Source organism: Mobula birostris, chromosome 10 (assembly GCF_030028105.1).
Source record: "Mobula birostris isolate sMobBir1 chromosome 10, sMobBir1.hap1, whole genome shotgun sequence".
NCBI lineage: Eukaryota > Metazoa > Chordata > Chondrichthyes > Myliobatiformes > Myliobatidae > Mobula > Mobula birostris.
The window spans coordinates 117,591,815-117,604,698 of record NC_092379.1 but is presented as its reverse complement, the minus strand read 5'-3'; the positions used below and the strand labels follow the sequence as shown (position 1 = coordinate 117,604,698).

Genomic DNA, 12,884 nt, shown 5'->3' with positions numbered 1-12,884 from the left:
TAGAGTGCACTGACTGCTTTGTTGTGCAGCCTCACATGTATGCTTGTAATTGTACTTGTGTCTCATGATATTGTTGTCCTAACCTATTTAAAGTGGAAGATGGACTATTATATCAGAAAGTAGTAAAGTATTTGCATGCATGTTAACCAGCCATTTTCAAATCAATTAACAGCTTCTGTAGCTTTTACAATGGTTGGTGTCCGTCTCAATACCATGTGATAACTGAAACATCAATATGGTAAAGATACAGGTTTGACTCTTCTCCCTACAGATTTCATTAACACATATCAATCTGTAGTGAAATTCCATCTCTTGTTAATGGAATTAAAGTTTGATCAAAAATGCTTAAAGCTGAGTTTGGAATTGATTAATAAAAGTGTTCTTTGTCATTAATTGGTTAAACTTCACAGTTTTATAATTGGTTGGAACGACTTTCCTTGTCATTAAAATTGAAATAAAAGATAGCATGGGTGTACCATATTAAGGATAACTGGATGGAGAGGAATGCCCATAACGGAACCTGCCTGATTTTCCATCCATTAGAGATGTGGATGGAATTGTCCTTGACTGAGTTTCCTATATGTACTATCCAGGCAAAAACTTCTGCCAAGTGTATCAAAAGAAAAATCTGGCCTTAACTCTCTTTTCCTAGCAATGAATAGCCTGTTGGAGGAAATCAGTGGGACATACAGTATGCAGCAGCCAGAAATAAATTGTCAAGGTTTCAGATCAAAATCCTGCAAACAGGGAGGATTTCATCCTGCAGATTGTGGCATGTACAGTTTCTCGTGTCGTCACTATCCTTGCATTTTTTTTTCAAAGCAAACTGTGTTATTTTATAAATTTGTTCTGTACAGAATTTTCTGGTCATGTTTATCTCAAGAAAATGATGACTGAAATGCAGTTTGACTTGAACATACAGTACATAGCAAATATTTAAATCTTATTGCTGTTTGAGAGAAGTGGTACAGAATAATATATGAGGCAATGGCCTTCATGCACAAGAAACCATTCATTCTATAACTTTCAGCATAATGCAACTATTTCTAAAGCTTCCATTCTTTATAAGATAAAGGAGTAAACTGTGGGATGTACTTTGGTTAAATTAAGACAACCTATTCTATTGGTATGCTGTGATAAGGAAATGCTGTTTGCATATTGTATGAAAATTAATTAGATTTGGAAAGCACTTGTGACCAGGAGCCAATTTGGTGGTTTTCATTCCTCAATCTGTTTTTGGCTATTTACACACCTTGCCTAGACATCATTGTTCATTATATTTAAATATTATCCTTCTCGAATAATAATAACACTTAATATGAAGCTAGTTTTTTAAAATTGTGACTATATTGTGAGTTCAAACATTTCATAACAAAAGTAATGAAGGAACGAAAATCTTTGTGGTGTCTATAACACCTTTTTGAAAAATTCTTTAATGGTATTTGGAATTCACAGCTAATATGAGCATTCATTACCTTCAGCTTCAAATGTATTTAATTAATGTAATAATTAACTTTAATTTTAGTATCTTGGTAGTATTTAGATTTCAATATCTGAATTACTTCTCCAATCACATAATCAATGTGAAACTGTATATTTTTTAACAGAAAAATGTTAGCTTTAACCTGAATTCTAAGGGATTTTTCCTTCAATCTTTGTGTAGAGAAGATGGCATCAGCATTCATACAACACTGACACTGGTCACTGAAGAAGATCTATTTACTGTTAAGGTTGGTAATGATCATGGATGAAAACAATTTGAAACATTATAGCGATTATTATATAGCAACTGTTGGACATTTTAATGCAAATGGAGTGAATGAGTTAGTCAAAATATCAGCTAGAATTAACTCAATGTATCTGAAGGCAGAAAAGTAACTGAATTAACAGTTCCAATGAAAGGTCATTGACCTGAAATGATAACTCCACTTTTCTCTCTTTGCTTGACCAACTGAATTTTATCAGACATCCCACCTCTCCCGGAAGTTCCGGGACTCTCCCGCATATGAATAGTGGCTCCCTGATGCCCGCAAATTATATACAATATCACGGAAATCAATTTTTTTGAGAGCGAGCGAGCGAGGGAAAGCGAGAGAGCGCGAGAGCGACCATGAGATAGCGTGCGCAAGAGAGAGAAAGCAAGCGAGAGCGCGCGAGCGAGAGAGAGAGCGCAAGAGAGAAAGCAAGTGAGAGCGTGTGAGCGAGAGAGAGCATGAGAGAGAAAGCGAGAACGAGAGAGAGAGCGAGAGAGAAAGCAAGCGAGAGCGCGCGAGCGAGAGAGCACGAGAGAGAAAGCAAGCGAGAGAGAGCATGAGAGAACAAGAGAGAAAGCAAGCGCGAGTGAGAGAGTGCGAGAGAGCAAGCAAGTGAGAGAGAGAGCGCGCGCGCGCCATGGCAGAGTGTTTCAAAAAAATATAAAACGTACGTCACCCCAGACAACACTAAAGTGTACCCCTGCCTAATAGGGGTCAAAAATAATGACAGTGTTGCTTGCTGCACTGTTTGCAACAGTGACTTTTCTATTGCCCATGGTGGGTTAAGACTGTAATAGACATGTTGAGGTGAGTTTAACAGGTGTCATTCATTCATTAGCATAGCTAATGTTATTTAAACTAGCTGGCTGGCTGCTAAGGAGCTACTCTATTGCAGACATGCCACCTCTCCCGGAAGTCTCCCTCAAATTAATGATGCTACCTCCCTGAAATGAGTTTTTGCAGGGGTGGGATGTCTGTTTTATGATTTATTTTTTAAGTAGCCTGAGTGCCTTCAGTAAACTAGGAAAGGTAAGGACTGTTTGGAGAGCTGCAGAAGTCAAAAAGTAACAGAGAAAAAAATTAAACTGAATTCATGGGGAGTAGCAGAATCTCAACAGACACAGAATAACCTCAGTTTGTGACTTTCAAGTTGAGTTCCAGGCCAACAAGCAAAATGTGATTTACTGGGCTTTGGAAAGAAAGACAGAAACAATGAACATGATGTTTTGATTAATCCTCAGAACCAGTAACTCAAACTGCCCATAATCAAAGCCAGAAATCAATATCTCAAAGTATATCTCACAAACATATCATCAATTTATATAGAAAAACAATCATATCAGGAGCATTTCCCTCACATTTTAGAGCTTTATCTGTCTTAAAATTAAAAAAACTGCACACAATTGAAAGGAAGAACATTTGTGATAGCCCTGGCACTGGCTGGTAGTATTCAGTGCTTAACTTCTGGTTCCATTGATATTAATGGAGTGGAATACGCAGAGGTAAATGCAAACAATGGCTAATATTTCTGAACATGCTTGGTAATACTGATCAATATTTAATATTATAAGTAAAATTATAAAGATTCTCAAGATGCCTATTTCAGTATGCACATAAACAAAGGAAGATCTCTACCCTTTTAACACTATGGCTGTGTATTTTATTAATATTTTGAAAAATCTTTCATCTGAAATAGAACAGTACAGCACATTACAGGCCCTTTGGCCCATGATGGTGTGCTGACATTTTAACCTACTCCAAGATCAACCTAATGATACCCTCCCACATAGCCCTCCATTTTTCTATGTCATCTATGTGCCTATGTGAGAGACTCTTGAATGTCCCTAATGTATCGGCCCTTACCACTTCATCTGGCTGTGTGTTCCGCAAACCCACTACTCACTGTGTTAAAAAAAAACTGCCTCTGACATCTTCCCTATACTTTCTCCAATCAGTTTAAAATTATGCCCTCTTGTGTTAGCCATTTCCACCCTAGGAAAAAGAGACTTGTTGTTCACTCTGTCTCTGTCTTTTTCCATTTTATACCACGCAACAGTTCTCAATTGGGATTTAGCAATTAATCTGAAAGTCACAGATACTGAATTCTACAAAAGGATAAATGAATGAAATCACATCTTTGAAAAAACAATAAAAGCAAATTTCCCAAAGCTATGGAGAACAAAATTTAACACACTCACATTAATCTTTGTTAATCTCATAACCTAATTTTCCAGGAATGATACTTTACATAATTAATGGAATAGTTTTTGAGTCCATGCATTATTATTTCTAGTGCCTAAGCTGATTCTTTAAAAATATTGCAATCTGCATAAATAGAATATATACACAATATCAAGTGAATCTCAGTAAATCCTTGGAGGATTTAGCTATGCTTCACGATTTTTGGCATACACCCTTAGACAACTTCAACATTATTTACTGGTTTTAATCATGTCTTGTTTCTTTAAGCTTACCCAAGGAAAATATTTCCCACAACAGCACTCCAAAAGACCAGACATCACTCTGAGTTGTGTAGATTTTATCAAATATAGATTCTGGGGCCATCCATTTGAGTGGGAGCCGGGCCTGCAGAGAATCAGAATTAAGGTTAATATCACAAACAAGAGAGAATCTGCAAATGCTGAATATCCAAGCAACACACATGTTTGGGGGGGAGGGGAGGGGGGAGGAAGGGGAGAGGGGAGAGGGAGAGGAGAGAAGGGGAGGGGGAGAAAGGGGGAGGGGAAGGAAGGAAGGGAGGGGAGAGGGGGAGGGGGGAAAGGAGCCATTGGCGGAAGTCTAGAAATCGATATCCATGCCATTGAGTTGGAGGCTACCCAGATGGAATATAAGGCGTTGTTCCTCCGACCTGAGTGTGGCCTCATCATGACAGTAGAGGAGGCCATAGATTGACATTTCAGAATGTGAACGGGAAGTGGAATTAAAACGAGTGACATCTGGGAGACCAAGTATAGGTGCTCAGTGAAACCGTCTCCCAATATACGTCGGATCTCACTGAAGTTTAGTATCACGGTATGTGTCATGAAATTTGTTAACTTTACAGCAGCTGTACAATGAAATACATGATAAATAAATTTAGAGAAAAATATCTAAATTACATTAAGTAAATATATGTCTTTTAAATAGTTAAGTTAAAAAAAATAAAAAAGTAGTGAGGTAGGGTTCATGCCTTCACAAGACCAAAAATTAATAACTGAGAAGCAGAAAGAAATGTTATTTTCTATGATAGAAAGTTGGCATCCTATAAACTTACATCTCCCTTTCGCAGATAATCTGGATCTTTGTAAATATCACGAGCCAGGCCAAAATCACAGATCTTTACAACGTTGCTTCCGGACAAGAGGATATTTCGTGCTGCCAGGTCCCGGTGGATGCACTGAATTAAAACAAAATATTCACAAGCTTTGAAACAAATCAACTTTTTTTGTATTTGCAATATTTTAATTATCACTGACAGTTTTTTCTGTTTTCTTCTGCTCCTTCTTACAGTGCGGCCAAAACTTATCACAGTGCTAGTCTCTGTTAATATCATCATACATTTGGTGTTCAATTAGTGCATTGTATTAACGTAGCTTCTGTCATAAAAAGATTTCCTCTTCTTTGGGCTCAGCTTGGAATTTTGCTTCTGGGTGACCATTTTGAAATGGAGATCTCTAGGCCGCTGCAGACCTATTAGAGGTTTTGCAAGGATCACCTTTAACAACACAAGAACTAACATCAAATGCCAGCTTGATTCTTGTAGGATTTGGTTCATTTGCCAGCCATAAGCTCTGCAGCAGAAGAACAGGCAATTGTTAACCGCTTGAAAGTGGCATGAAATTACACAGAATATTGAGAATTTTATTTGATGAAAATTCTTATGTGTGACGTAGAAGCAGGCCATTTGGCTGCTGTTCACGCTCCACCTGAGTTAGCCTCTGTTTCATTGGACATAAAACAGTACAATATAGGAACAGGCCCTTCAGCCCACAGTGTCTGTGCTGAACATGATGCCCAATTAAACTGAATCTCATCAGTCTGTACATAATCCATATCCCTCCATCCCTGCATATTTATGTATTTAATAGCCTCTTAATCACAACTGTTGTATCTGCTTCCACCAGTATCCCTAGTAACCAAGTGCCTACCATTCTCTGTGTAAAAAAAAACTTACACAAGTCCTTTAACCTTCCCCCTTTCACCTTAAATGCATATGCTCTACTATTTGGCATTTCCTAGGAATATAATTCTGACTGTCTACCCTATCAAATCCTCTATCAGGACTCTCCTCAACCTATCACACTCCACAGATTTTTCCAACCTCCCCTTACAGCTCATGCCTTCTAATCAGGTAGCACCCTGGTAAATCTCTTCTGCACCCTTTCCAAAGCTTCCACGTCTACCCCGTAATGCAATGATTGGAACTGCTCTCAATACTCCAAGTGCAGTCTAACCAATGTTTTATATGGTCATCTATCTCATCTCAACTTTTCAGCAATTCTTTCTGTTCCCTTATCTCGCAAGCAGTCAAGCAGGTCGGCATGGTAGCACGGTAGTTAACTTAGCACTATTACAATGTCAGTGACCTGGGTTCATTTCCCACTACTGTCTACAAGGAGTTACTATGTTCTCTCTGTGACTGTGTAGGGTTCCTCCCACCTTCCAAAGACATACGGGTTATTAGGTTACCTGATCAAATGGATGCAACTGGGTGGCACAGAATATAGGGCTTGAAGGGCCTGTTACCATGGTGTATCTCTAAATAATAAATAAATCTTGATTTGAACCTAGCAATTCTCATGATAGTAAATTCCACAGTCCATTGAGGCAAGGCTTCATTGCTGTACGGATGGATCATTTGCTGTATAGATATGTGTATAGCAGCTCATTTCTGCCCTTCCCCTACCCTTCGTCATCTGGTTAAAAGTTGGCGCTTTTACCTGGTGAGTCAGGAGCACAGATCATTCAAAGCATTTAAACTTCAGCATTCTCACTGCCTCATGAAGTCCCATGCTAGTTGTGAAGGCACAAGGTACCAATGAGAGTAAAGCAAATGAACAAAGAACAAAATGCCGGAAGAACTCAGCTGTTCAAGCAGCATCTGTGGACGCAGAAGGTGCAAACTGATATTTCGGGTTGAGACCCTGCATTAGGACAGAGTAAAGTGAAAACTGGGATTTAGCTTACTTTCCTTGAAGCCAAAAACTCCATGCCCTTTGCCACTTGGAAACTGTAACAAATCAGGTCTTCCATGGCCAAGGGCCGTTTGTAGAGGTCTTCACCATCTGGAAAACAGATTAAAGATCAGCATTATCTTCAGCCTGGAGTGATGCAATCATGTTGTAATTAAATGCTGTACATCATATCAATATTCCATTTGGCAGATCCTGCTGTAGATATGTATTTCAGGATCCAAATTCAGAAAAGTGGTACCAAACTGAAGTGGATTGTCCCTGACCTATTTGTAATGCGGATACAGACTGAGTGGAACAAAAGACACGGATTTCGAATAGGCACATTAACTATTTATTTAAAAATGAACAGTGAAACACTAAACCGGCCATCTAGCGAAACAAGTGCTTGTCTAAACAACAGAAGGCACAATACTAGACATTTAGTCGGCCTTAAACTTAACAGGTACTCCATTAAATCTTCCCAAATTATAGGACTGAAGAAATAAGCATTCTACAAATGAATTCTTAACTAAATAAACGCAAGGAGCCTGTCTATGTCTGCAACACCCTTTCTCAGTGGTCCTTCAGCGCTGGTCACGATTTCAGCCTGAACTGAGCCCTGGGGACAAAAGAAAGAGGCTGGGCCTCCTGCACGTGCTACTCTTATACCCAGAACCAGAAACCAGTTCCGTGGTGTGCAAGGCAACCAATGGGAAAGAGCGGCTACATCCTTTAAGAGGGCCAATCAGTGATTGACACAGCGGAAGCGGATTTCGATCGACAAATATGATAACTCCTCACAGGACAACTTTGTTCAAAAGTTTGTTCCACAATAATATAAACGCAGACTGTTGATTGGGCCCCTCAGGGACCGGAATGCTTTGTAGATAATAGCAATCATATTTTAATTTGAAATACAGATGGAGAGACTCAGGTTCTTGAGAACCAATTCAATTATAAAATTTTCAGCTATCTGGGATCCATTTCTTGCCTACCTAGAGGAGGCCGGGGGGCAGATGAACAATTTCCCCCCAGCTAATCTCTCACGGCCCTCATTCGAGACTTAATGTTCGGCACTTTTGAGTACTCTGTACAACAGGCATCCCCATATGTTATGTCCCTTTTTTTTTGCTTATTTTATTTTTACACATGTCTGAGTTTATATGTTCTTGTTGATTTTATTGTTTTTTGAAAATTTTGAAAATAAAGTATTTAAAAAAAAGAAATTGTAAATAGTTTTGTGAACCCTTGATATTGTATATATTTTTGTTAGTGAATAAACTTTTGCATATTTGTAAAATAAAGTCTTGTTTTGTTTATTAAAGCCCAACAGGATGTTTTGATTTTTAAGCAGGTCTATTTAAAACCAATCAGGGATTCACTGTCGAAGAGGAAATGCCCCACTTGTATAATAAACTACTCTCGTGATAGATGCAACAGATTAATGAGAGCCATAATGGCAATTGAATTATTCCCAAAGTAGCACACAAGGAAGGAAAATGGATTTACCTTCCTCTTCCTCTTCGGTGTCACTGTAACTCTTATCTTCTACAAATCCGGAACTCGTGGAGCTTCCTGTGCTTGCCACACTCTCCAGTCTACGCTTTGTGCTTTCCATGATATCGGGGCTGGTCTCATCGCTGAGTGTCTCAGGCTGGCTGACATTCTTCTGACACTGAAAATAGATGACAGATTCCAGATTTAGAGACTCCAGCAATGCAGGTGTATAAAATAGACTGAACTTTGTGTGATCATTGCCTATGATGTGCTTCAATGTCATTATGAGCAGAAATCATCCAGAGGTGTACCAGCTGAAAGTTCCTCACATGAAGCAATGCCACTTGATTTAAGATCCAAGGCAAAACCTATAATTTAGATGCCTGAGGTGTTTCTTATTATAATTTTTTCTATTATTCCATACTTGTCCAGGTGGACTGTTTCTGTTCTGATTATGCGATTTCTTGTACTTGCAAAAAAACATATAACTTGAAGTAGATGTCATATAGCACACTCATAACATCATCAGTTACATTCCATTAGTAGTTACAATAATGCAACTAATATTAATCGATTTTATTGCAAGTATCTGCTTTATGTGAAGATTGGATACCATTCAATCAACCAGTGTAGTGCTGGACATAACTTTTGCTGTATTATAACAAAATATTTATTAATTGCAAGTTTTGGGTTGTTAACTAGACCATCATCTCTCAGATTATATTGAATATTGAGTCTTGCTCTCACTTTCTCTTGCAGTACCTTGATTAAAATGAAATCATTCCTTTTGTTCCTGAGATAGTTGGACAGATTTCCATACTTGCAATATTCTACAATTACCATCAGAGGCCCTGGTGGGAAAAGAAAACATAACTATCAAAAACTCATTTTTGAGAACAGTCAGCAATGATCCATCTTTTGGGAATTTTTAATGTCTCTGTGTTTATATAAGCATACCAAAAATGAGGATTGGATTAAAACTGTCATCTTGATTATGAAAAGTTAATTTGGGCTTGGAAACATTTCTTTCTTCTGGATTGATAGATATGCTTGAAGAAACATTCATATCATATTTGAATAGTCGAATGTTGAAAGGGTCGGACAGGGTAGATGTAGAAAGGCTGTTTCCCTTGGTGGGTGAGTCCAGGACAAGAGGCCACAGTCTTAGAATTAGAGGGTACCCATTTAAAACAGAGATGAGGAGAAATTTTTTTAGCCAGAGTGTCGTGGATTTATGGAATTCGTTGCCACATCGTTGCCTGTGGAGGCCCGATCATTGAGGGTGTTTAAGGAGGAGATTGATAGGTATCTAATTAGTCAGGGTATCAAGGGATATGGGGAAAAAGCCGGAAATTGGAACTAGATGGGAGAATAGTTTAGCTCGTGGTGGAGTGGTGGAAAAGACTCGATGGGCTGAATGGCCTACTTCTGCTCCTTTGTCTTGTGATCTTGTGATCTTGTGATCAGATAGCATGCAATGTGCAGGGAGATACCACTCAGTGTTCTACAGTCAATAGAACACTCATTAAAGTTAAACAAAAAAACAACTGCAGATGATAAATAAAGTTTGCAAAAGTTCTGGAAACACTCAGCAGTTGGGCAGTGTACATTGAGAGAGTGGCAGAATCAACACATCAGACCATAAAAGCCGGTTAAAACTGTGCAAACACATTTGCAATTCTAATGAAGGTTCATTGACCAGAAACATTAACTCTGACAACATGCACAAAAAGCTGGAGGAACCCAGCAAGCCAGGCAGTATCTCTGGAAAAGAATAAACAGTCTTCGTTTTGGGTAGAGGCCCTTCATCAGAACTAGAAAGGAAGGGGGAAGATGGGGAAATTCTTCCCTCTTTCTTTCCAGTCCTGATGAAGGATCTCAGCCTGAAACATTCACTGTTTACTCTTTTCCATAGATGCTGCCTGGCCTGCTGGGTTCCTCCAGCATTTCCAGCTTCTGCACATTTTCTCATGTTTGTCATTTCCTTTCAGTTTTTGACTCCAGAGATGCTATTAGTTTAGACAACACCCAGTTGGTTGCAGTGAGCTGTTAGATATTCAGGACTTAGTGTTTCGCAAAACATTCACTTCTCTGTCATATTTTAAGCAATTGGATTCAATTATTATACCCTTCATTTGGAATTATAAAGCCATTAGAATTACTGAAAAAACACTTGTCAAAGCCTAAGGAAGCAAGGTGGTTTTGCTCTACCGAATGTTAAAATGTATTACTGGGCTGCCCACCTATCCATTCTTGCACGGTGGAAAAAAGGCCCACCCTCTACATCAGACTCGTGCCCAGCATGGCTTCTCATAGAGCAAATGCTTTGTAAGAAGACTTCCTTACCAGCTCTCCTTAATAGACCCACTGCAGTTAATAAGTTGCATTTTAGTAACAGCTTCGTGGTTGGCAGCGCTATAAGAATTTGGAAGCAGATTCAACTACACATTAAGGCCCCAAAAACTTATATTGGCACTCCGATTTGTGACAATCATTCCTTTCTGCCTGGCCTGAATGATACTGTTTTTCCTACCTGGAAACAGAGAGGCATCTGTAGTGTAGGTGAACTATATATTGATGGAAACTTTGCCTCATTTGCGCAGTTACAAGAAGTTTACAATATCCCTGCATCTAGTTTTTTTAGATCTTTACAAATTGGAGATTATGTTAGGAAATATATACCTAATTTCAAAGTTTTAGACAAACATGAGTCCCTGAAGACAATAAATAAGTTTGATCCTGTTACTCATAGTGTGGTATCCTATTTTTATCAGATCCTACATAATGGAGCTCAGGTGAATACTGCAGGTTTAAAACAGGCATGGGTGGATGAATTGGGTATAGAACTGACAGAGGAGGTCTGGGATGAGTGTTTAAAGAGTATACATGATTGTTCGGTCAACATCAGACACAGACTTACACAGTTTAAAACAATACATAGACTCCATTATTCCATAGAAAAGTTGCGCAGTTTCTACCCAGATGTTTCACCAGTTTGTAATAGCTGTAAATCTGTGAACAGTAACTTGTCACGTTCATTCTGGTCATGTTGTAAGCTTTATGCATACTGGAAAAGTATTTTTCACTGTTTCTCTGAGGCTTTTGGGAAGCGGTGGGAACCAGACCTGCTCATAGCCATCCTTGGAGCAACAAGCTCCCTATCTTCAGCCAATATGTATGAAAAAATGGCTGTATTGTTTGGAATGGTGGTCGCTAAGAAGTTAATCATGCGAATGTGGAAAATGGACTCTGTGCCTACATACGATCTGTGGCTGAGAGAACTGGCAAATACTTTACATTTGGAGACACTGAGACTATGTAATGAGGACAGAGGGGACATCTTTGAAAGGATTTTTGGTGCGGTGAACCTCTGCTGTGTATGTTTACTTTTGCCTTTATATTTTTCTCCCTTTTGCTGCTCAATATTTAATTTGATTTTGTTATGGTTGTGGTTTTTGTGGATGTGCTTTTTTTTGTTTGTTTGTAATAAATAAAAAAAATACTCCAAAAAAAATTCACTTCATCCACCAATCATCAGATCTGAATATGGACTGTAGATTACATTTAAAATGTAGCTCTGAACAATGGGTTCCTAAGAGCATAAACTACCCTTAATTGGAAGACTAGACAAAGGTGATTTAAAATTAATTTGGGTGTCCGTAGTGTGTGTGTGCAAAGAAGGAGGTGTGAAAGTTAATCAACACACAAAAAAGTTGCTGGTATATGTAATTCAAAGAAAGCATTGTTGAAACATTGTAAATATAGAATTGTTCTTTGATCTCTAGCATATAAAATGTCACGTATTGTTGGGCCGAGTAGGCCTGTTCCTCTGAAAGAGGAACAGAGGAATATGACGTCTGCTGTGTCTCATTTAGTTGAATAAAAGACGACTTCATGCCTACCAGCTGCTTCTCCCCGGTGACTTTATTCATATGACATGAGTCATGACACCACTTAAGTAATAATAGTCTAATTCTTTGGGTAGCTATCGTAGTGGAAGAGGTGCAAGAAAAGCTAATCATCCCAATACGATGAGCATCCTTTAGTTTTGGTTTGTGTTGTGGATGTTTAATCTTACTTGCAGATGGCAGAAGGAAACCAACTATGACTCAGAACTGGCAGAGAGCAGAGCCCTGCTTATGTTAACTTTATGAAGAAAAGAGTGAAATTCCCTCATGCAGCTGCCCCAATGGGAGTCTGCAGAGAGGAGACAGTCCATTTGTCATGTCAAAATTAAATGTGTTAACATAACCTTCTGTATTGGAGCTTCTATCACATGGGATGGCCACCCATACAGCAGCTCAAACATTTGATATGTAGCTAGGCTATACTTCCAATTTAGCTGACTGTCAAAGTTGTCAAGTATTTTAAAGTCTTGGAAACTTGATAATATTCAAAGTTCATTAAAATGATTAAAGTAATAAAAACAAATAAAAATGATTTAAAGTTAATAAAGTTG

General features: G+C 38.5%; 1 protein-coding gene across 1 annotated transcript in view; it reads right to left on the bottom strand.

The window, feature by feature from the left end:
- kdrl (kinase insert domain receptor like) overlaps window positions 1–12,884 on the bottom strand; it is a 222,878-nt gene that overhangs the window by 36,854 nt on the left and 173,140 nt on the right. The window contains exons 20-24 of the mRNA XM_072270842.1: window positions 9,188–9,276; window positions 8,438–8,603; window positions 6,942–7,039; window positions 5,029–5,151; window positions 4,229–4,340 (exon numbers count right to left, since the gene is read on the bottom strand). Coding sequence (XP_072126943.1) covers window positions 4,229–4,340; window positions 5,029–5,151; window positions 6,942–7,039; window positions 8,438–8,603; window positions 9,188–9,276 — 588 coding nt within the window. The remainder of the gene's footprint in view (window positions 1–4,228; window positions 4,341–5,028; window positions 5,152–6,941; window positions 7,040–8,437; window positions 8,604–9,187; window positions 9,277–12,884) is intronic.